At 38.7% G+C, this 26,413-nt stretch overlaps 1 protein-coding gene across 3 annotated transcripts in view; it reads right to left on the bottom strand.

Annotated features, from left to right (window-relative positions):
- The window catches only part of LARGE1 (LARGE xylosyl- and glucuronyltransferase 1), a 291,443-nt gene that overhangs the window by 187,775 nt on the left and 77,255 nt on the right, over positions 1 to 26,413 (bottom strand). Inside the window, exons 1-2 of one of the 3 annotated variants that reach the window (XM_075075870.1) lie at positions 16,636 to 16,700; positions 1,430 to 1,482 (exon numbers count right to left, since the gene is read on the bottom strand). In XM_075075870.1, coding sequence (XP_074931971.1) covers positions 1,430 to 1,454 — 25 coding nt within the window. In that variant the 5' untranslated portion in view covers positions 1,455 to 1,482; positions 16,636 to 16,700. Of the gene's footprint in view, positions 1 to 1,429; positions 1,563 to 16,635; positions 16,823 to 26,413 lie in introns of those variants that run through there. The other 2 variants (XM_075075849.1, XM_075075860.1) reach the window with 2 other exon arrangements.

Genomic DNA, 26,413 nt, shown 5'->3' on the forward strand with positions numbered 1-26,413 from the left:
TCCTCAACACTCCATTATAATAACAATAATATTACCTAGCCTATATAGTGTTTTTCATCAGTAGATCAAAAAGTACTTAGTAAAGAAGGCAAGTGTCATTACCTCATCAAGTAATACCCACTAAATAATCAGCTCTGCTGCTGCTTTAATCCTTAAAAATGGTGTTTTAAAACCATGAAGAAGCCAAAACATAAATCTCCAAATAATACGCCTTCTCTAGCAAAGGAGATTACTGCCTGTTCAGTGGAACCCAAGAGGGTTCCGTGAAGCAAAAAGGGAATATATTTGCAAAGATACCACATCGGATTAGAAGGGACCTTTTCAGTTATTGAGCTAAGGCCCAGTTGTCCCATGCTGATATATCATATAAGCCTTTTCTTAAACAGCTCGAGTTTTGCCTAGAACTAGTGAGAGGTTTTTGCCTTTCATTAATCCCACTGAGAGACTGTGCCAGAAGTGTACTGATTTGATGAACAGATACTTTCCTCCAGTTTCTATCCTAAATGCATTGTCGATCTGATAAAAACCATTTGTCTTCGTATTAACAGTATCTGTTCATCTGAAAAGCTCTGCCCTGCCTTGTGCATTTAGAAAGCTCTCAATTCAGTAAAGGAATGGAAAAATACAATTAAGTCTCCCATTCTAATAACTAGCAAGCTCTATCAAATTTTGCCTGTGGCTACTGACATATACACATTACCTACTACCTTCCAGTGTCAAATTCAGCTTTCCTAGGAATATTTATGAAAAGTCCAAGATCTAGTTCCAGAACAGTTAGAATCACCTAAGAGTCCACTATAGTATATTAAGATTATTCTTTCCCAAGGTGCCTTACTATGCACTTACAAACATTGAACTTAATTTGGCATTGTATTGTCCTGCTTTAAAAAAATCTCATGGTGGAGATTCCACAACTGTTCGTGATCTGTTAGGACACTTCACACTCCTTATATGTAGAGCTGCTTTTCCTCATGGCAAACTCTACCTAAATCTCCCATTGCTGCAATTTAAGGCTGTAACTTGTTATGTGCAGATCAAATCCACTTCTGTATGCAATGAAAAGTCTAGTGGGCTTGAAACATTGAATACAAATGTGCAGTCCACATCTTCCCGAGAATTTCACTGTTTATCAACCTTTCTCTCTTTAAACAGGTATAAACACCATATGCTTTAGGACACTACTAAGATACACTTCTTTCTCAACAAACATCTTCAGAATAATACTTAAAATGTCTCACATTACTGCATTTGTGAAGTTCTGATTTTTTTACCCTATTTTTGCTACCTAAAGGAGCAGCAAAGACCTCCTCCTCATACACTTTTTTTCTCCTGCATCCTTGGCTGACATCTCCATCAACTTGGTAACAATATTCTGCTGTTTTCTTTGGAGATAAATAATCAATAGTATTAAAGTAGGAATGTATCTTGCCTGTATTCTGGATTCTCACAGCCATTATCTCATGTCCATGTTCAGCCAGCCATCTGGAAATAATGACAATGTTGACTCTTTCATTCTCTTCACTTTTCTTCCTTTTCTTCAGTTTCAGCATCCAGAAGTGTACCTGTCCTTTTATATATGCATAGAAGATAATTACGCAAAACTTAAGTGTTCTAATTACTTCTTAAGTTTATTATTTTGTGATACACTGGAACTGTTGATTAGAGTACAGAGGCAGAATAGAACTTCCTTATCAAGTTCCAGTCATTCCCTTTCAGTTATTTTAGTCTTCATATTATTTTTAACCATATAACCACCAGTTGTCTTACTGGGGGGTTGATGCTCTAGGGCTGGACTGATAATAAAGAGGTGCTGGGAGGTCTAGAGAGACCTAAATTAGCCTTAAATAATCCTTGCACCGTCCACCATCACCAAAACTACCTCACCTGCAGGATCACTTTTCTCTTTCTCTTCAATATATTGTACATTCAATGTTGTATTTGCTCTTGAGAATTCTCTTTTCACAATTCTTAACTATTATTTCCTTCAACACCACAACACTGGTTCAGTTAAATCCACAAACACACACTTGATGAGTGATCAATTCGATCAACTGATCAATTATCTATTTGCAAGTTTGACTGGTAGCTTTCATGTTTAGAGTGAATTTCAGATACAAAAAATCCCTGTAATTTCAAAAGACTGAAACCTAAACGAATAATTTGGAATCAATAATAACATACATATTTCCCTGATGATGAATCTTTTCACGCATATGTGATGCTCAAATACAACAATGAGGTTAGTGTGAGGCACAGCGAGGATGCTTTTAGTAATATCGCAAATGATGCTCTCATAACGGAATGCGGTGTCTTCCTGAATCCTCAAAATAATACCCTCTCTTTTCCATATGAATCGGCTTTTTTACTACATCCCACTACTTGCAATGCATGCACATCTTTTTCTTTGTCTTCTCTCCCCATTCGGATTATTAAAAAAACACCAGCTCTCAGTACTCCAGCTTCCTACCAAGAAACTGCGTATGACAAGTGACAGTAACACCTGAGCATGTTTTTTTTCCTAACTCTCATTCATTAGCTCCTCCATCCCTAGTTAAACCCTCATGTCCTCAGGTTTCACCACACGATTAGAACATCTCTTCTGTGAGACCCACTAAAAACACAGCTCCCAACCTCCACCAGTTCTTTTTGCAATTCCTACTCTCACTCGCTGAAAACCTGGTTCTTCCAACAAGCACCACTTAAAATTACCATGGATAATCTTTCCACAGGTAGAAGCTTTCCATTTCCTGTCTGCCTCTGAGCAGTCTCTATTCCACCACAGCTCCTAAATCAAGTATGTTACTTTTGTACAACCAAATTCTAATTAGCACAAAAACTTCCCCTGTTGAGAAATGGCTCAGATTCTTCCATAACTTCTGTGCAGCCAAACTATAACAAAAACACCAAGACCTTAGTACAATATTTCTAAGCGGTATCAAAATAATAGAATATAATATATTCCTATTCCTCGTAATTTACTGCTGGATATATACGATAAATAATCATTTAGTTATTAAAAATTTAAGTCTGTTCAATGATGCAAATGTTTTCCCAAACAATTTGTTTCCAAGGGCAATACCTTACGCTTAAAAAAAAAAAAAAGGAAATGAGATCTGTCATCCTCCTCTGTACACCAGATATGTTCCTAGATTGCCGTCCAGTATGCTCTAAACATTTTTTTCCCAGAAAAAATACTATTATGCTTTGTTTCATATGGACAATATTATTCTAGAACTGGCTTCCTTGAGTCAACCTGCAAAATAAATCATGTCAATTAAAAGAAAAACAGTACTAATTGTTGTAGATCTGTTGGGGGAGGGGGGTTCTTGCCTTGCTTTAGTGTTAGCAGTTGCAATGGGCAATAGCAATTTTTTCTAAGCTGATGTCATTTTGTCTTGATTTACTGGCCTATTGTGTTTTCAGTCCCCAAGATGGAAAAGTGGCTATCGATAGCAAAAAAGCTTTTTTTAAAAGGCCATTTAAAATAAAGCTCAGTAAGGTTCCATGGCTAGAAAACTTAGAGGCCTGCTGCAGTTACAAGGCTTATCCCAAGTGAACAGTGTAGACAGAGGCCTTTTTGGAAGCTAAAAAAAATGTAGTGATACAGGAGTCTTCCTGGCAAGAGGGAATAAATCAATCCCCCTAGCACAGCAAAGGGTCGGGCTGGGGAGCTGACTTTTCTGCAGAGATTTTAAAAAGTAATGACTGATTCTGGGTTAAAGTTCTCAGGTGCTCAACTTGAGCCTCTTCAAATTTGAAGGGGCCTAATTTTTAAACAGGAGAAACACTAACTCGCAATCAGGCATCCAAAACCAGTAAAGCAAGCACAATATCATTCACAATTGCAAACTGCTTAAAATTTTACTTAAGTGCCTTCAGAGCATGTGCTGTACAAATTAATCAGTTACATCGCTGTTCAACCAACAAATCCACTATCTAATAAATGAGGTCTATCTGACACATACAGAAGACTAACCATTTTGCTTTTGAATTCCCTGTGTTGCTTTGTCTTAGTCTGATCTGTTCTTCTTGATTTACAAAACTGTAACGTGGCGCTCCTAATGGAGAGCTTCTGCTTTTAAAGCTACTCAGAAGCTGATAAAGCAAATACCCAAATAGGTGGGACGCGTAAATTGCACTTTAAAACCTATACAGACAGTACTTCACTGTCTTATTGTACTTAACAGGTGACAGTAGTAGCATTATCTCAGCAAATAATTTTGTTACGTTTAGGGCCTCTCTATAAGATAAGCTTGTGCGAGTCTAAGATGACATGCCATTTTAAACAGGTATTGCTATGTCAACTGGCGTAGAATCCCGCATGACTGCTTTTATTGGTACATATGCCAATTTGGAAGCTGTTTAACTGAGCTGGCAAAAGCCATTCTTACACTGCAATAATACTATCCACAACAATGGCATAGGCCAGTATAATTGCACTGGTGTAATTTATGAAGTTTTCTATGCGGATTCTTCCTTGTCATCCTGATTCAGTGTGCTCCACATCTGTATTGCACCACAAACCTAACCATACTTCTAAGGCACAAATAAATAAATGAGTAAAAAGAGGAGCTGGAGACAGGGAAGAGATAATATTTTTGAAGGGAACAGGTAGTGAGTCACATAGCAAAACAATTCCTATAGCTTTCAATGTCCTAATTTAACCCATCTTCCTCCTGAATACAATAACAACCATGAGTCCCTGAAGTAGCTCTGTTCAAGGAAGAATTTTCTCCTGACAGTGGTCCTCAGTTAAAGCCTGCAATGATGAAACTCACTGAGATTGACAGAGGAAATAAAAGGAGAGAAACCACTGAAATGCATCTTCAGACGCAGATTATTAAATGTCCCGCAGACATTGGTGCGAGTGACAGCTGCCAGAGCTTAGTGAAAAAAGAGAAGCAGAAAATTAAACTTCTCATTGGGCCTGATGATGATTAATATCTCTTCTCTGATGAGCTGAGACTGCTTAATCTTTGCTAGTAATACCAAATCACTGAGGTGCAAGTATGGTAGCTAAAGAGAAAGGGGGCATGTGAGAACGTATAACATTGGAGAGAGGGGAAACACCCAGAAATAACTGAGGTATATTTTGCTCTTAAATCTCCTAAAGCCAGACACTCAGAAGGAAGCTGAATGTCACCATCAGCATCTCTGAAGTCAGGTTACTATGAGGCAGCTCTTGGGCAAACAAAATTGTACTATTTAAAGGATATCAATAGTAGATTTCAATCGTCTGGTTAAAGGTATTTGCATTCTACAGGAAGACTACTTAATTCATCACATCTCCATTCAGGTGTACGTGAAAAAGCAACTAATACCTTCACCCAATTCAAACATGTTAGATAATTGTTATTTTCAGATTTACTTAGCTCTGTGTATATTGGCAAAGCTTTAAAGAGAGTTAGTTGGAGTTCCTTGGAAACTAATAATTACGTGTAGCTGTGCAGACAGATTTTTGTAGTTGGTTCCTATAATATTCTACAAAATGTAACCTCTCTATTGACATTTTTCCTTAAACCCTTGGGCTTGTAAGGCACTGAAGCAAGAGGTGAAATAACTAAATTCATTACAGTTAATACTCCTAGAAAACATTCTGTGTGTATTATGTTTTCAAACCAAAAGAAGCCTCTGTTAAAGTCAGCGTAGATCACTTGAGATACATATTATAATAGTTTGATTAGTAGAGGATAAAAAGCAGACTTTTATAGCACTCATTTGTCTGAAAACATTATTCCTGATAAAGTTAACAAGCAAAATCACTGAGTCAGGTTAAATCAAATCCAATGATAGACAGGAAATTTACTGATTTTGAAATATTAAAGCTGTGGTATTAGTTCCATACCATTCTGGAAAACTGAATGCCTTAATGCTATGAAAAAAATGAAAGAGAAATCTTCCATTTCTTACTGCTGTAAAGGTAATTTGTAAACACTGTACAGTGTTTTTATGTTTTCTTTGGAGAATCGAGATTACAAGATTGATAAAATATAAGTTTATAAGCCTCGATCTCATGAATAATTGGTTGCCAAATTAGTGCTCAAATAAATCTTGTTTCCTAAATTTAATAAACTGTCTTAACTTGCAGCTGAAACAACGTTTGATTTGATCCTTTCTGAAGGGCTATTTTTCACAGCTGAAAAGGTACGGTGTCCTGGAGCCCAAAACAAAGAATCTGCTCGGGAAATTAATTTTTCTGGCTTGGGATGGCAGCTGATCATCCTGTTAACTACTTTCTATTAGGTATGATAACGTTAGTAATTATCCCAGAAATTTATCTTTTTTTTTTTTTTAAACACCTATATGTTGTGGTAACTGTAGCGTTCTCAGTTCTCAAGGTGATATTTCTTGCAGTGCACTTTATGTACTGCAGTATCTCATAGTCATGATCACTTATTTTACACAAAACAAACTGTTAAAATGATCCCTTTTTCATTATTTTTCCCTCATCTACTTCTCATCTTTCACTTCCTACCTTGCAGCCAGAAAAATCTGGACAAGGATTAAAGCAGGTATTTTTGAACAAGGTGGAATAATTTATTCAAATATGTGCTAGAATCCTCCACCACCTTTAAAATTAAGAAATCTGGCTAGAAGGAAAGTTTTGTTATAACTAGAAGGCATGGGTCAGATGCAGGAATTACCAGCCAGTGTTGTTTTATCAGCTCTACAGCATAATACAGCCTGCACTATGCAAGATATTAGAGACACTGATTGTTAACACTCCCTCTGACTGTAAAAATCTACAAATCTTCGCAAGCTAACAAAACTTCACTAACTGTTCTCTGCGATTGTTTTGGAGAATCTACAGATTTGTCTGCCAATTCCATTTTGAAACACAAATAAAAGACTGCTGCAACTTCTCTAGAAGAGATGTACTGACACGTGAGGAAGGAAAGATGAATGACAAAATAGGAAAAACAGGAAAGGAAGAAATGGTGGGGAGGAACGCAAATACTTTTGGATATTTTTTTTTACTCTACTTAATCACATAATAAACAGATAGCTCTTTTATGCTTTTTATTCCAGCAATTTCTTCAAGCCCTTTCCAGCATATAAGAATTTTTATATTTTATTAGCTATGGCTTTATTTCAGCTCCAGAAATAATCTTCTAGATACTACACAAATGCTATGCAACATTCTTTGATATTAAGCTAAGCCATGACAACCTCCATCCCATCTCTAGAGAGCCAAACGAAGATGCTGTTGTAGCACCAACAGTCATAGACGCACTGGTTTTAATCCACTTAGGAAGAACAATAATCACTTTGAAGATGTAGGCGCCAAGGTTTCACAGCCTAGAAAAACAGTGTACAAGATGACCAGGCTGCTTCTGCTTCTCATACTACCCTATCTCTACCCCTAACAGTATCTGTGCTCACTCAGTTACAGCCAACACAAGTGGGTCTGACTGTACGACAGTCACATCTTCAGTTTATTTTGTAGATACACATTTGGAGTTTTTCAACCCATTACCTTAATGTGTTAAATCCAATCTTGTAAACTACTCGAGGTATCTGAAGTATACATTGGTGATGGTGATTTCATTGGGCATCTACAGGAGTTCAGGCATCAGGATGCAGAGCGCACATCATACATTTCTTCTTGAGAATAGGTACAGACCTGTTATTACAAGCTCACTGGAAAAGTATCTCATTATGAAACACTGTATTTAGACAATAAAATATTTTAAATAGGCCCATAACTTGTTATCTTTAGGGTTTTTTTTCAGTAAATGTACCAAACAGAATCACATTCTGTATGGATTGTGAATTTAACTTAGGAAAATGTGATGAATCCAACATTTTTTGTGATTTTAACTTCACTACTTTTAGTTCTCCCTCCCCCGATTACTGATCTCTGCAAACTCTGTCATTTAGCAATTCAAAAGCTAAACAGAATTATAAAGAAAAATTATTACAGCAGCATAGTTCTAATGGCTCGAACATTGTTAAATTCAAAGAGAATCTCAGGCTAAAAACATAATTCTCTTGGTCCACAACTTTTCCTCCTATTGTTGGTATCTACAAAGTTGAGTGTACCAAGATGACTGCTGTCAGCCCATGTTTTTGAAGTCAGCTGTGCATTTCACTCAATCCTCCAAGGATATCTAGAAACATTTAAAAAAATCTCTTAGAGTCAAGTCTCTCAACAAGAATTGCAGAAGGCAAAGCAGCGCAAGAGAGATAAAACATCAAGTGAGGGAAATAACTACTCAGCTGAACAATTCAGTGGTTGTCATGACTGAAGAACGTTTGAAAAGGGTAAAGAGGGAATAAAGAGATGTGTTGAAGATACTGGTATTCTTAAGCTAAGCATACCTAAAACACATCAATCCAAAATCGGGGTATTAACCTTCACACTCAGTTGCTTTTCCTAAACTATGCCAGAGCATTATCTGCAGAACATAAGAATGACCATACATGATGTGTGAAGTACTTGTTTGAATTTATTTTTAACTTGACTCCTTCCCCTTCTGGTATTACATGCATTTAAATAAATATTCAAAATATAAGTTTAAAAAGTACTTGAAGACACCACAAATGCAATTTGATGTCTAACATGAAAGAATTTGATTTCATACTTTTTCTTGATCTGAAAAAAAACCACACAAATTTTAAACACAAAAACTCCACAAAAATCAAACAGCGTAAGCCAATTGTTCTGAGCTAACTGAAACAGTCACCAGAATAAAAATGTTACATTTTCAGTTCAATCCTTTAGAAACTTTTATATTTCAGGTATTTTTTTCATCCTGTACGTGTACATTTGTTGACCTGCTTGACTGTTTGCCCTCAAAGCTCATTGGCTAATTTCAAATTACATTGTTAGAGGGAAAGAAGTCAGAAAAAGTCAGTAAAGAAGCTTCTTCAATTGCAAGGAACACAGAGAGAGAGATGAGAGATGGTATATGTTTTACCACTGAGAAATACACTGCAGCATGAGCTCAAGATTTATTTAGATACCAGGAGACCCATGTGGGAGCTAGATTTTATAAATGCCCTAATTGAGGGAAAAGCATCTTCAACATCAATCAGCTGCATGACATCAATCAACAGCAAGTCAGGCTACATTAGTTGCAGCACTCAAAGAAGGTCTGGTGCACTTTTAAACTACACAGTTTATTTCAAAAAGCCAAGCATTACTTCTTAGGGGTTTGGCTTTTTAAAAACAAAACAAAACAAAAAACCAAGACATCTGAGCATTTTCTGCAGAAAAACATTTTTTATCTATGAAGTTAGCAAGTACCTATCTTTGAAACAGAGAAGGAGGAATCATCAGGAAATAGCTCTCCTACTGCTAGTCCTCCATGCAGCTTCAGCACAATTTAGACATCCAGGTGTCCCTTGCTCTTGGAAGGAATTTGTTCACCTTTGTGTAACTCAACTTTTATAGACTGCATTTTGCCCAAAAGTTTGTTCAAAGAATGAGGAACGCAAAGATGAAACAAAAACCTTGAGAAATCCCACAGATTATACTGAGGGTAAGCTGCTGCTCCGAAGAAGCTGGCAACTTATTCCTGCTCGAAGAATTCCTTTCATTCTGATTTTTATGTTTCCACCAGAAATTACAAACTAAAAGCTGACTAGAAAAGGAAAGCCAAGACAAAACTGGTAGACGTATGTTTAGAAACACCAAAAATTCCATCCAATAAAGAGATGTATAGAGAGGAAAGGTAAGCCTACAGCCTACTATACTTTTATGAAAGAATAAGCATGTACTTAAAAAAATGAGTGTCAAAATAGAACATGTGTGTCCTGTACTGGAATTCAAAGAGCAATACGTACTTGCTTTCATTTGGCACAACACACTGACAAAAGAGGGGGCTGTTGCAAGATTCATAGCATTTCCTGAGACGGTAATATATTGTTTTAAGGACGTGACCTCTGGCAAACTGAAGAAGAAACAGCACTGACCTCAGTATTGAGGTGTTGAGCTATTCAGTGGACCTTATTAGTTAAGGATAAAATTGTACTGCAGGATCGTATTTAATCTAATTGAAAGAGTGCTTGAGAATAAAAAAAAAAAAAAAGCCATGGTCCACACTAACTCCGCAGTTTGACCCTCAAAAGCTTCTCATGACCATGTTGTATTTTGGCTTACATTCTTTATCTAAGGTGATTCTCATTTTGCCACAGAAACTACTTCAAATTTCTAGTCACTGCTCACAAGCAGACTGTTTCTTTACTAATGGGGAGTAAAACTCTTCTATTTTTTCATGTTCATTTGTTAATTTTATTTTCTTAGATGATGGACAGATAAGGGTTCTCACCTCTGTAAAACAAAATCTAATTGTGGGGATACTGACTTGCAACCTAAAGATGATGAGTAGAGAACCAGACTCGGCTTCCACTGCCGGGACCTTCTGGTCAACAACACACTTGAACCAAACTCCATCAGTACTCTGTGTATCCAAACCACAAGGGTTTCACAGAAAGACAAGTTTTCCAGGATAAAGCAACAAAACTTGTCATAAGTCTGAGGTCTTTACTATCATGGCTGATTTTATTCTTGTAGCGTCCCCAAGTAAAAACTGCGGACATACTTGAGAAAGCATCTTGATTGCAGCTGAGATAGAGGCACTTAAGTGACAGTTCTCAGCCTATTTCCTGAAAAAACAAGAGGGGAGTAATCCACCACCATTTACTCTAGAATGGAAATGTACACAGAAGCGGCTTTTATGAAGGGGTTGCTATGAAGCCAATCTTAACTAAAACACATCTCCTGTAAACCTGTTCAGGCACCCATCACAGTAACATCCTTACATGCAGGGGCGCTCTTTCAGGACCTCTTTTCTCAGAACGTTATTAAAAAGACAGCATCTATACAGAGGTTGAAACTTCTACTTTAAATGGACACTGGATTAAGTTTTCTTGTTTAATCCTGTTGAGACACACAGCAGATAAAATTCAGGCAAACTGAACGAATTGTAATGAAAAAAGCAATTTCAGATTTTGCCCCTTTCTGATTACATTGTCTGTGAAAGGATTATTTTCTGATGTTTGTTCATCAGTTGCAAGTGTCTGATATATATTTTAGCAATTAATTATTTGTTTGCCTCTTCCTCTGAGCAACTCATTGCAAGCATTAAAAATTCAGGCACTCTTCATCACGCACATGGATCATGTGATAAACTTTTGGCACTTAACTGGATAAAGCTGAACTCCCAGAATCAGTTTTCTGATTCAAGTATTCACAAATATGATTTCAAAATCTGCTTCTCATGAATATTAAAACTGGATATTCATTGTTTCTGTAGACAGTCTTCCCAATTAACATATTCACTAGAATATTTATGGAAAGCATACACAAAAAGAGTGTGAACAGCATCAAAGTGAATCCATTTAAATACTGAGATGAATATTTGCAGCCTTCCTTCATTTCACTTTATTGTATTTTATGAGGTGTTTGCCCAACTCGCTTCAATCATGTCTCTACAGATTACTTGGACTAAAACGTACTGCCAGAAAATGATAGTCGCCCAACACTGGAGTGAAAAGAGGACAGTTGAGGAAAGCAAGTCCCAGAAAAGAAGGGAGGGTCTGGTTTTAAAATGTACCCTGGCAGTTAACTAAAAACAGAGTCAACTTCTCGCTCTCTCACTGACTCCCTACATGATCTCACACAACTTCTACAGTTTTCATCTTAAGGTTACATTACTGACTCTTCCTTTCCTATGAAATATGTTCTACACAGGAGCCCTGCACATATACTTTGTGGCTTTCAACCTCAAGTGGATTCACCGTGCAGTAATGGGTAACTCAAGTGTATTTTCATACTGTCAAAACAGAGGTGACTGTGAATCTGCTGAGGCCACATAGCCATAGTGGACACATTTTTGAAGAATCGGTAATCTAGAGAGTGTGTGTCAAATTACAGTTCCAAGCCTCCATTTTACATGACCTTCCTGCCTGGATGCGTTCCTGTGCCCCCTGCTCTAGGTGTCCCTGCTCAAGCAGGGGGTTGGACAAGGTGATCTCCAGAGGTCCCTTCCAACCCCTGCCATTCTGTGATTCTGTGATTCCGTAAGGGGGATAAGAAACTGCTGCATATAGCTTGGAAAATGACGCTATTTCTGGAGCTACTGTTGGTTAGTGAAATTGCTATTTGCTTTCTAATGAAAATTCATCATATACTATTTGATTATTTCCCTCTTCCCTGTTTTAAATGCATTCCACCTTCCTACTCTATTACCTTACCTTTTGAATGTAATTTAAGAATGTTGGAACAATTAGCTTTTTCATTCAAAGTAACTGATAACTGAAATTATGCTGTCCTTGTGCATTATTAAAAACAACAACAGTAACCGGGTACGTTCAAAGGCTATACAATATTCAAAATCCTCTTTAATATTCCAGTTCATAACCTTAATAGACATTTATACATGATTAATGAGGCTTTTAGTAGCTGTTGCTGTCACAGCTTGAGTAATGCCACCTCCAATGAATATTCCAACGGAAGGGTCTTACTGGCAGTGTCTGAGTGACAGCTGTGAAGTAGCAGGCTGCAAAGTACTTTCTGACAAGAGAAACAAAACCCAAAATGAAACAAAATTCTGTCCTATAGAATTGCAAACTATTTCAAAAGCAGAACATGGGAACTGATTACATTAGGGTGCATTTTATATCACAGATTCACTAACAAAGACCTTATAAAGGGTTTCTAAATGTAATTTGTAAATGTAATTTGCCACTGCCATGCTGTGGCAAATAAATAAGTTCTTAGATATGAACACCTGGATGAGTAATGTAATTCCGAATTACATCAAGAACACATAATTTTAGGACACAGCACTGCAGATATAAGTACCAAAAGAGATACGTGGTTCTGGAGCCCTGAAACATATAAACAAACACAAAACTGCAAAAGAATTTAAAAAAAAAAGAGCACAACAATTTCTGCTCTGACAATTCAGCTAGCTCAACTTTTTTAGCTTAGTGAAAAAAAAAAACTGAGAAGTTATTTGACTACTTTATGTAAGTACCTTCAAAGGGAAACATATCCGGGCCTGACAGGGGAATAACTAGCATGGATTCAGCAAGGGTAAATCATGCTTGACCAACCTGACTGCCTTGTGTGATGAAATGACTGGATCCGTGAATAAAAGATGACCAGTAGATGCAATCTCCCTTGAATTTAGCACAGCTTTCAATATGGTCTTCCACAGTATCCTTGTATTCAAGTTGATACTTTACAGTCTATATGGGTGGACTACTGGATGGGTGAAAAACTAGCTGGAATGTTGGGCTCGAAGTGGAACACGCGGAGTTCCTCAGCAACTATTCTGCGACCAGTCCTTTTCAATATTTTTGTCAATGACTCAAAGGAGAAATCAGAAATCATCAAGATTGCAAATTACACCAAGCCTGGGGGTTGCAGTCAATACACTCACAGGCAAGGATGCCACCCAGGGGAGCCTAGACAGGCTGGAGGAATGAACAAAGCAAAGCCCTGTACCTGGGAAGAACTAACCCTCTCATAATGGCACAGTCCGTGGACTAGTCCTGCTGGGAAGGACCTGTAGTCCTAGTGGACACAACAATAAACATGAGCCAGCAGCATGCCTGGACAGCGATGAAGGCTCATGGCACTCTGGGCTGTATCAACAGGAACATAGCAAACAGACTGTGGCAAGCGACCATTCCTGTTTACTTGGCACTTATTAGACCACATCTGGAACACTGTATCCAGTTTGGGGTCCCAAATATAAGAAAGCCATCGATGAAGTTCAGTGTAGGGCTATCAAGTTCTATATGGGGCTGAAGTGCTTGCCCTGGGCTTGTTCAGCCTGGAGAAGAGAAGGCTCTGTGGGACTTACCAGGAGCCCCCCGGTACCTACAAGCAAGTTGCAAGAAGATGGAGCCAGGCGCTTCACAGCAATACATTCTGAGGGGATGAATGACATCAGACATAAATTGAAGAAAGGGAGGTTCAAACTAGATATAAGGAGAAACTCTTCTACCTGAGAAGAGTCAAGCAGTGGCACAAATTGCCCCGTGAGGCCATGTGGAGCCTACCCTTGGAAGTTTTCAAGACATGACTGATAAAGGCCTAAGAAATCTTGCCTGACCCCAAAGCCCACCCTGATCTGAGCAGGAGTTTAATCAGAGAACTCCTGAGGTCCCTTCTACCCTGAATAATTGAGTCTATGAAGATACCAGGTACTGACAATTTTTTTAACTCAGTGAAGAAAAGTATAACAAGAACCATTTATTTGAATCTAAAATGAGATGAACTGAAAAGAAAACTTCTAGCACTCCCTGTGATTAACAAAAAAAAAAAAACTAGTGCTGGAAGACAGACAGGACTCTTCACTGCTGCTGATTTCAAATCAAGGCACAATGCTGTTGTGGGACATATTTTACTCAAGCGTACACAGGGAGCTTAAAACATAAGTTAATTGTGTGAACCATAGTGGAGTACAAAACAAGAAGTCAGATAAAATGACAAAATGTCTTTAGCTCTCTGCCTGTAATACCTACAAATTAAGGAAAAAGCTAGCTATTGTTTGGTTAAATAAATATTTTAACTGACATTAGTTTTTAAGGAAAAAAGATTAAATCACACCCCATCCAAAAATGAAAAGAAAAAGAAAACAGATACAGAAAAATAACAGAAAGAGTGACTAACTTTATATAATTTCCAGTCGTTTTCCAGTGCAAGGCTTCTTAATAGGTAATAGGCTTTGCTCCCTGGTTTGCATTTAAGATTAATTCACACTGAGAGCTTTAAATCACTTCAAATACTATGTAGCAGCAAATTTCAAGATCCGTATTGAGCTCACTGTAAAAACAAAGGATTCTACACAAACAAAAATTTAAAGCAGCATGCCATTATCAACTGTGGACACAATTAAAATAGTCATTATGACAAGGCAGTATAATATTATTCTGAAAGCAAAAAGGTGAGGCCTGCATTTGCTCAGCTTTTAAAAATCAAACAAAATCAGTACTGTTCTGCCTGCCAGATCATTAGTTTTCAAGTATGCAGTCAGTACCCCTTATATTTCCGAATCAACATGAATCCCAGAAGTGTTTCATTCTAGAATGAGCTCATAGAGTTACTGCCCATTAAAGCAGAATTTTAAGTAACCAAATAAATTCGCATAAGCAAATATTTGTACTTGGCATGTAACTAATTCAAAAATGTATGTAATACACACCAAAAATCTTTACATGTTCTTACCTGTAATTTAACTTGGAATCCAACTTTGTTTTGAAACACAGCACAAATTCATCAGCCAAGGTTACATGAAAGAAGCCTGACATTTCAAACAATGCCTTTTTAAAATTATCAGACTGTAAACTAGTGTTTCAACTGTTTTTAAAAGGCTGAAATACCTTTCCTTGTGCTAAGATAACTACAAAGGCCGAACAGCTTTTTTTACTCTTGCCAAAATAACACACCTATGGCCAAATATAAAATGCTCTATCTCAAACATACCAAAAAAAAAAATTTTTTTAAAAAAAAAAAGAGATCCAGCATCTTCTAACCTCACCTAACTGAAGTACCACTGCTGAACTCCTTTAAGGCCAGAAAAAAAGTTCATCAGAGAGACAGTTTAAAAGGCAAAGTAGTGATTAATCCAAACCTGATTACAAAAAGTGCTAGTTATATAGCTGCAAGTCAATGTACCTACAAACTTGAGGATCTCCACCTGAAGAAAGAAGAGGACAGGAAGATATTCCAGCTATAACAACCCACCACTACACAGAGGGTTATGGATTCAAACTGATTTTATATAAAGAGATTTTATATAGGAATCCATTGATTTTCTGTGTTCAGCTTTCTAGCACAATAAGCATAGAGGCAGTGGCCAGAACTAATAATCTTCACACAAAAGCAAGAAAAGACCCTCATGTGTTTGCAGGTTTGGGCCATGGAGGCATTTATATAACTAAATCAGGAGCCCATAAAGCATTTCACAGAATTCTTTGCTGCTACATTTATGCCCCATAGAAGAGAGTCCCACCACTGCCTGACATTCCACAAACTAGGTACCACTATGTGTTCTCTGGTCCAGTGTGCTGCTGCTCACTGGACCACAGGACAAGAGAAAGCCTGCTGCTGAGTGATCATTACCTAGCAGAGCCCACTATGCAAAGAACCATGCCTGATACACATTTCTCTGACTTGTACTGTAGGCCCTCCATGCTCCGGTAGCTAGATACACTTCCTGCTTCATGTCCCAAAATCAGAGTCAGTGGCCCATGTCATCCACATGCCCGGAACACATACAGATGCCTTTTAAAACACTTTTAAATAATATTAAGGGCAGATCTGAAATAAGACATTAATTTTAACTAAAAGTAAAATCTTAAGGAGTGTAGAATAGATCAACTTTTAAAAATTAGAAAACATGGATAATAAATGAGTAGGGTGGGTTTTTTTGTGGCACTTTTTAAAAGTTCAAAGACGAGAGGAAAATCAAATAACTGGGGCCAGCAATTACCTCGTCCTCAGCAGTGAGCACATGGTAAGGGAGGCCTGTGGTTGAAATCTGCAACTTGGGAACTATTTCTATGCAAGCCAAACCAGATTTATTTAAATAAAATCAATGAGGATTTATCTGCATTTGTCTGCCCTGATAGAAATCATTCAACACCCCACCCCCAATCATATTCCCCTCCTACCTTCAAAACTCCCAGCAAACAGATAAATCCACGTAATGGCTGGGACGAAAAGGACGGTCAGAGAGGCAGCCAGGAATTTCCGTCGCCCTCTGCAGATTCCCAGCATTCTCTCAAGAGTGCAGATTCCCAACCCAGTGCTGTTGCTATGTCGGAAGCAAATAATCCACAGCCTCCCACATACTACTCCCTGAAAAGGAAAGGAAAAAATGTTTTAACAGCTTATCTCATTACAGAAAGGTAGACAACACCAGTGTTCCTAAAGAGTTAAAAGAACAAGGTTAAAAACAGGGTTACCACAATTACCAAGCAGTACCCATTTCGACATTATCTATGACTACTTAATAATAAAGCAAGTTTTAGAAGTCACACTAAGACAGTAAGTCAATAAAACACATCATATCAGCTAAACACACACAGAGCTAATCTTACAAAGAGATATTACCTTTATTTGTTTTTTCACCACCCTTTTACTCTGCAGAAGCTCTACGTTCTTTGATGCCTATGTGTGGTGGTGCCCCTGGGCAGATAAGAGAAAGCCAGCTGTATTTCTTTCCCTGCTCCCAAAGAGCAAAAGTCACACCAATGAATCAATGAGCTGGCTGCAGGTGGTCATGAACTCGATAGGGTGAACTGAAAAATTAAAGGTAAAGGTTGGGGGCAGAGGGATGTTATTAAAATGACCCACTTTGGTAATCAAAAAGTAATGCTGATGAACTGCTATACAAAAGGGGAGAGGAGAAAGAGTAAAACTGGCAAGGAAGTTTCCTTAGGCATAAAAGGGGATATCAGGAGCTTTAGACAGTAGGCTATGAGAAAAGGAGAGCATTCTGGAGAGTACCACTGTTTCCATGTTTTCATGAGGAAAAAAAGTAGAATCTTAATGTGTTTAAATTATTATTCTGCATTTCACAGAGGCCAAGATTGCAAAATAATCTGATTATTTTTATTCACAGGAAAATGAATATTCCCACACCAGTGCAAGCATTCAGGGCATAAAGATAATGTTTCTCATCTTTTGATTTTTTTTGAAAAAGGGAGGAAAGGCTAGTGTTGACTAGAGAAGTTGGAGAAGGAAAGGGAGGTATCAGTCCATGCATATATAGTTCAAGCTTTGTGTAAAAGGGCGTTACGTTTTCTAATTTAGAAAAAATAATTGGTCTACAAGAATGATAGGGCAAGAAACACAGATTATGGTAGTAAAAGGTGTTTAATAACAGTGCCCTTTGGCTTGTGCTTAAACTAGTACTAGAGCTGAAATCAGCAGTTAAAGCATTTCTACACTGACATATTAACAATGGCTACTGTGTGCCTTGAAAATACGTCTGAGCTCTACAACTCCATGTATACTGCAAAGTCAATTCTGAAATCAAATTACAGCAAAAATGAGAATTATAAACAAGAGAAATGGGTTCAGACAAAGAACTCTGCTGCTGGAGATACCTGGCTGGAGTAATCAGGCAAACTTACAGCTGTTCCTCAAACGTTCAATAGAGCCCGCTTTACTACACTACGGTTTAAGAGCCATGATAGTACTCCTGACCTTGGAACTGATAAAATGGACTACAATTTGTCCAGAGCCAGCACAAAAAGCATTCCATTGTGTCAGCTCTTCAATGCAATGAATGCCTCACCACAGAGGTTTTGCACAAAATATGTGGACAGACTTTTAATATTAACTACTGTGGTATTAGAGTCACTGTGTTAGAGAGACACACACATTTGGTAGATAAATTGTGGAGAACTCTTATCTTTATTCACTGTATTTGGATAACGATTACATTTCATTTCTGTTCCTTACATCACATATCTTGTACAACTATTCTGAAGAGAGTTCTTTACATGCCTACTTGAAAAACAGAGATAATTCCCCTGGCTTACGTGTTCTATACTTGCTATATGTGTGTATATTGCAAAGAGCATATAATCACTTACTTTAAGTAGGAGTTTTTTTTTTTTTTCCTGTAACATCATGGTGTGCACCACTGACATCAATCTGTGCGTGTAAAAATGAATCTTTCAAAAAACAAACTCTCAAACATGGTTATTCTCCAGTAGCAACATCCTGTAACGCAACATGCATTGGATACATACTGCTCCTGTCAATGATACCTGTAAAACCTACAGGTAGCGAAGTAAGAGTCAACACTACATGTTTCTGAAATCATGCTGTTACAAGTACACTGATACCAGTTTTTGGGATAATGACACCCACACTCCGAAGCTTGGGGTTATAGTGCTGATAGTGGATTAATTAATCCTGACGCTGCATCTCTAAGAAATAATTCTTTTTTTCCTATATATTTTTTTAAAATACCCATGCATACTAAGTTTCTGAATAGGTCAACATGGAGGATAAAATCCAGCTTTTTTGCTCCATGAATGTAAAGTACCTAAGTACCCTGAGAAAGTATAAGGAGCAACACCAAACAACCAATTCAGCTACAAAGGAAAGCTAGGAATGTGGCAAATTCAGCTTTCTGCAAATTGTCATCGTTCAGACAAAACAGCCAAATCATTCTGCACATTCATGCACATCTTTTATCTCACCAGGAAGACGTTTGGGAAAACCCTAGACAGACAAGTCAGCTTGTGATGGATCACGCTAGAAAATGTTGAGATACTTCTTATAAAGGTGCTTTAAAAGAGGAAAGGGACATGAACTATTTTAAAGGAAGTTTCTACTGTCTTCCCACCTCTCCGAAGTCGTGAATAGCTTCCCTTGAGTCTCAAATATTCATTTTCAATGTATAAAATCATCACACCTGCTGAACATTTTTTTCCAAACTAGACAATGCATCATGTGCAAACCCTACACAAGCAATCATATAGAAGTCCCATGAATGGTAATGAAGATGTTTAGCTTAAAGGAGAAGCGTTGGACTCAATGATATATTATTGGTTTTTCTTGTAAAGAATTTTACCTAGCGTACCATTGTCAAATAAATCAAAAGAAGATACTGCAGTTCTTTGACTTGGTTTTCCTTTCAAATCAACAGGTGCCAGACTGATACCTATCATGAAAGGAAAGTGACTGACACTCCCTGGAGCAAGGGCTGAGTACAGAACAGGAGAGCACTGTGGACATTTCTGCCAGATAAGCTTGCCATTGCCTTTCAGACTTAAGCCACAGCATCCGCGGCTCCTCAAGCCATAGTCCTACTGAATCAGACTGTCACCTGCCTAAAAGGACATGCAAAGCAGTTTCATGGTAGAGGCTGAAAATGAAGCTACTTCGGATGTGACACTGCTAGCTATATTCACCTTTTCAGTAATAACAAACACTATAAGATGGTTCACTTTATTTACACAAATCCATGTAGTGTTCCTTCCCATAGCTTTCGGTCTTAACAACTGTGCTAACTAAACACCTGTAGTCAGAAATACATAGCATGAAATATGTTGGGGAAAAAAGAAAAAAGCTAAGGAAGTAACTGGCCAATTTAAGCACAGGACCTAGGTGTGATACTGCAACCAAAAAAACAGCCAGTGGCTCCTCTTAATCTGTTGCCCAATGTTAGTATTTTCAGATACACTGCCTGAGCCACACTGAACATCTGCAACGTTAGCCACCTGTATTGGGTTTATCTCAAAGCAAGGGAGATAAAAATTAGAGTTTCTGGTAAGGGGTTTGCAGTTTGAAACATGGCCTTAGCTTCACTCCTCCAGACACAATCAGATTTTCTGCCTGTGCCACAGATCCAGAGAAGGTGCATGCATTTCAAGATATTCTTCTACCTTGGTCTTCAATTTTTAATGTAGTGGATGTGCTCCAAGAGTATCATATAGTTATATTTTAGAAATGTGATTAAATAAGTAATATCCACAAAAGTTACCTGTATGTACATCGTGCATGTATGTCTTGCTGTCATTAAGTCAGAATCTCTATAGTTCTAAATACACCCTGTTCAAGATTTATAAAACCTCCTGCACATGTACAGATCAACAGACTTTAATAAAGCAACCTTAGGCCAGCTCATGCTTGATTACTGCTAATGGTGCTATAAAAGGCAACTAGCTTGGACAATGCCTGTGTGAAGGGTCACAGTAGGAGTTAAAATAAATTGGGTTTCTCATTACAAAGACTTTCTCATAACCTTCTTACCACATGGCAACAGTGAATGGAATGACTTTTGTTACCTTCACATATGGTCAAATGCTCCCATTAACTACACTACCCTGTCAGAGTGGTTGCTTTGTTCTAAATCAAGGATCATCTTCCCTGCTAAGTATGAAGCAGCTCTCAATGAGTATGAGCAGCACATATATTAAAGTATGTAACACAACACTAATCACATTGGCATTCGGTTTGGTACCATAAAGGCAGGGTGTGGAATAAACCCAACATTATGAAATAAAAGATGATAGAATGAAATGGTACATCTTTATTTAAATAAATATCCCTTTGTTAATATATTCCACTTCTCAAGCTATTAGAACAGAAATAGCATTTCAAGGAAAATGCCATCTCCTCCCTCATCAGCCTCTTCTTCTCCCACAAAGAAGAACATGCTACAGAAACAAATCTAAGGCTCCCTTTGCTCCCAAACTCTGAGTTTTCTTGGACTGGAGATCTTCCCCCCGAATCAGACTTCTAAATCCTACGGCATCGTGACTTTAAAGAGGGATTTGGAGTAAATTTAGACTCAGCATCCACTTCAGAAGTTCTGTAAAGCCACTTTAAAGGAACAGATTACAGCAGAGTTTCCAAATACTACCAAATTCACTCCTCAACTAGTTACAAGCAAATAGTCCTATCTGTAAGAGAGAAAATAGCCAGTAAGTTGACAGCACAAATTAGTTCTGCCTTGGAACTGTGCTAACTGCTCCGAGGGCACACAGGATTGATACCTTCTTTTATATCTTCACTCAGTATGTGCCATGACTCAAGGAAAATTCTATCAGTGCCCTGTTAATCAAAGTTTTCTAGAAGGTTCCAGCTGTAAGCAACATCACCACAGGAATGGGGATTTATCCTGACAGTAGACAAGCCACAGACGGAGAGAAGTAAATAAATAATACGCTTTCACATTTTTCCTGTTCCATTCCCATTTATTCCTTTATACGTATGTACACACACACATATATATATATGCATTTTGAATGGCATTTCTTTTTTTCTTTCAGGCATAGACTGCTCAAAAGAAGGAAAGCCTCCAACTTTAAAAATTATCAAGGAATGATACAATTTAACATCAACAGGATAAGAATCTTTTCCTAAGTCTCCACTAAAATGTCACTGAGAGTATGGGGGGTGGGAATCTATCAGTTGAGAAGAGATAGCACCAACAAAACACAACCATTATAGAAAGATCAATCTTGCCTGATATTCACATTTCATTTGCAACCCAAGAATGATACTTATTTTCAAAGCAGCTACTGACCTTGTTTTTCAATGAGTTCTCCAAACTCTACTTATTCTACTGCATCACCTATATGGGCATACAGCACCAGCACTTCCTGACTCCCCAGTTTATCTCAGGTCTCACCACAGTTCAAATAAAGTGAAACAGAGCCGGACTTGGTTTGTGTATGGCAGAAGTCAAAGATACTACATATACCTACTAAGAATACCTTAGAGTTTGAGATCCCAGTGTCATTGAATTATAAACATACTAGAGACCATGGCCAACCAGCAGCAATAACTGATAGAGAATCTTTCAAAAGTAAAGCAATTTTGCTCCAGAATCACAGTTTACACTCAGACAACAGCATTATTACATATCTGAATTTCAGGCTTAAAAAAAGGACAAGGCTCAACATCTTTCCAAATCCAGGCCTCAGCACCTGAAATAATGGCAGGAGGAAAAATAAAAAGGAACATACTACTTGTTCTTGGCTGGAAGAAAACATCAGTATGTTGCTGCATCATTGCTCTCCCTGACTGTATACCAGGGCATCTTTCTCCTTCATAATCAAATACTGAAGAGTCCTGGGTTTGTCCATTAATTCCCTTCCTTAGGTATTGTGTACATGCAACCACACAGAAAACAAAATGGTCTTTAAATCAGAAGTCGGGCGGTATGTGCAACACACAAAACACCTCTCAAGAATTTTGATGTTAATACTTTGCTTCTCAGCTAAAGTTCTTAGATGCTTACCAAAAGCAGTGTTTACCTTCATTAGAATCCTCTACGTACAAAGCTGCTCTAACAAGGAAATTGATTAAAGATTCATAAGAAAGTTTTGCCCAGGAGAAAACAATTATTGCTTGAAGTGTTCCTCCCCGACAAAAGAATCTATGTCCCTCTATGAAGCAAAGTCCTATTATTAAAGAAGAAAAAAAAAAAAAGGAACCCTTTTTTTACTGCATAGATCTAACTACAAGTTAGTTTTACATGGAAATTTGTAACATGCTTACAGCAGCTACTTACTTGTCAGATGGAAATACAAGTTGGCATCGTACGGGCAAATTGCTCTTTATTAAATACTCATATTAAATTTAAAAAATAGAGAGAAATGGGCCCAGGTGGCTCTCTCCTCAACCCTGACAGTAAGGAGGAAGAAGCCGAGGAGGAGTGGATGGATCCCCTGGGTCAAAAATTGGTTGCACAACTGGAATTGACAAGAGATATCTTGATTTTACATCCATAGGACCCTCTCTGAGAATGGAGGACTGCTAACAAGAGACAGAATCCATCTGACCACACAGAGCAAATGTGTCTTTTCCAATAGGCTGAGGCAAAACTGGTGAGGAATTAATTCTGAGTAAGAAGGAGGGAAGTGAAAACCCACCAACAAATGAGAAAGTAGAGGATTGGATATTAGGAAAAATTTCTTCACTAAAGGAGTGGTCAGGTATTGGAACAGGCTGCCCAGAGAGGCGGTAGAGTTTTCATCCCTGGAGGTATTTAAAAGACACGTAGACGTGGCACTTCAGGGCCTGGTTTAGGAAGCATGGTAGCATTGGGTAACAGGTTGGAACTGATGATCCTAGAGTCTTTTCCAAGCTTAATGATTCTATGATTCTATGATTCTATGATTCTATGGGCTGGCAAGCAACGGATGTGGAGTGATGTGGACAGGAGATACCTGTCAGCAGCACAGAATCACACAACAATAGAAATGTTTAGGTCTTAAAAGGCCTTTCAGATCATCAAGTCCAAACATAAACCTAACACTGCCAAGTCCACCACTAAACCCTGTCCCTAAGCACTGCATCTACAGAACTTTTAAATACCTTCAGGGATGGTCACCCAACCACTTCTCTGAGCAGGGTGTCCCCGTGCTTGAAAACCCTTTGGGTGAAGAAATTTTTCCTAACATCCAATCTAAACCAATAAAGGGTGCCATCTGAGGCCATTTCCTCTTGTCCTATCACTAGTAACTTGGGAGAAGAGACCAACACCCACCTCACTACAACCTTCTGTCAGGTAGTTGTAGAGAGCGATAAGGTTTCCTCTCGGCCTCCTTTTCTCCAGGCTAAAAAACCCCAATTCCCTCAGCCACTCCTTGTAAGACTTGTGCTCTAAACCCTTCACCAGCTTCATTGCCATCCTCTGGACACACTCCAGCACTTCAGTGTCCTTCTTGTTTTGAGGGGCCCAACAAATAACACAGGATTCAAGGTGTGGCCTCACCAGTGCTGAGGACAGGGGCATGATCACTTCCCTAGTTCTGCTGGCCACACTGTTGCTGATACAAGCCAGGATGCTGTTGCCCTGGGCACGCTGCTGGCTCATACTCAGCCGGCTGTCAACCAGCACTACCAGGTCCTTCGCTGGGCAGCTTTCCAGCTACTCTTCCCCAAGCCTATAGTGTGGCATGGGGTTGTTGTGAACCAAGCGCAGGACCCGGCACTTGGCCTTGTTGAATCTCATACAACTGACCTCGGCCCATCGATCCAGGCTATCCAGATCCTTCTGCAGAGCCTTCGTACCCTCGAGTAGATCAAAACTCCCGCCCAATTTGGTGTCACCTGCAAACTTATTGAGGGTACACTCAGTCCCTTCACCCCAACCATTGATAAAGATATTAAAAGACTGTCCCCAATACTGAACCCTGGGGAACACCGCTTGTGACTGGCTGCCAACTGGATTTAATTCCATTCACCACAGCTCTCTGGATTTAACTCTGTTTGTCGTAACTCTTTGGGTCCAACCATCCAGCCGGTTTTTTACCCAGCAAAGAGAGAGTACACCCATCCAAGCCATGAGCATCCAGTTTCTCCACAAGAATGCTGTGGTGAAGAGTGTCGAAGGCTTTACTAAAGTCTAGGTAGACAACACCCGCAGCCTTTACCTCATCCACTGAGCGGGTCCCCTTATGATAGGAGGTCAGGTTAGTCAAGTAGGACCTGCCTTTCGTAAACCCATGATGACTGGGCCTGATTGCCTGGTTGTCATGCCATGTGATGGCCAGTCAGGATGATCTGTTCCATAACCTTCTCCAGTACCGAGGTCAGGCTGACAGGCCTCTAATGGTCTGGATCCTCCTTCCAGCCCTTCTTGTAGATGGGCATCACATTTGCTAACCTCCAGTCAACAAGGACCTCCCCAATTAGCCAGGACTGCTGATAAAGGATTGAAAGTGGCTTGGTGAGCACTTCCACCAGCTAGCTCAGTACCCTCAGGCGGATCCATCCAGCCCCACAGACTTGTGTGTGTCTAAGTGGTCTAGCAGGTCACTAACCATTTCCCCTTGGATTATGGGGGCTTCATTCTGCTCTCCACCCCTGTCTTCCAGCTCAGGGGGCTGGGTACCTGGAGAACAACTGGTCTTACTATTAAAGACTGAGGCAAAGAAGGCATTAAGTACCTCAGCCTTTTCCTCATCCTGTGTCATTATGTTTCCCCCCACATCCAATAAGGAATGGTGATTCTCCTTAGCCCTCCTTTTATTGGTAATGTATTTTTAGAAAGATTTTTTATTGTCTGTTACAGCAGTAGCCAGATTAAGTCCTAGGTGGGCTTTGGTTCTTCTAATTTTCTCCCTGCATAACTTCACATCTTTTTCAATCAGGTAATGAATGAATACAGGCTTTTTGGGAAGGACTAGCCAAGAAGGCAAGGAGGAAGAGCCCTCTCTGTGACAGCAGCAGAAATGCATGGATCTCTCCTTAGGATTCTTCCCCTCTAGTCATGACTGTTGAAAAACATCTGGAGTTCCGTGTCCAGGTCTGGGCTCCCCAGTGCAAGGATATAGCCAGAGAATTTGCAGAGCCTTCATCCTCGGAGACATCCAAAACCCATCCAAAACACAGCCTTGAGCAACCTTCTGTAGATGACCTTGCTTCGAGTAGGGGGTTGAACTAGACGATCTCCAGAGGTCCCTTCCAAACTCAATTCCATGATTCCGTGATTCTACAATTTTGTACCCAGTCATAAAATACACAGTAACCATTCAATTTAAATAAATTTAAATAATGCACATAAACAATTATACCAAAACACACAGATAATCCCAGGTTAAACTTCTAGCTAGTATAAATCAATATACCATCACTAAGGTCAATTCAACCTGCATCAATTCACAACAAATATGGACTAAGTCTCTCATAATTAATGAACACTAAATTGGATTTTATTTAAGCACCTCATCACTACATATTGCTTAAATATTACTAAGTCCACAAATAGTTCTATCAAATTTATGTAAAAATAAAACAAATGAGTAATGAACATTCTGAGAGTTGCTCGTAATTTCATATTTGAATAATCCAGGAATCGGCAAAGATGAAAAAAAAAGCGATATATATATGGCCATGATCGAAAGTGGAAGACAAATCCATCGCTATCTTACAGCGCTACTTTACTAAGCACTCTACAGATTCTCAATAGTT

The sequence above is a fragment of the Phalacrocorax aristotelis genome, chromosome 1 (genome assembly GCF_949628215.1).
Source record: "Phalacrocorax aristotelis chromosome 1, bGulAri2.1, whole genome shotgun sequence".
NCBI classification, from domain to species: domain Eukaryota; kingdom Metazoa; phylum Chordata; class Aves; order Suliformes; family Phalacrocoracidae; genus Phalacrocorax; species Phalacrocorax aristotelis.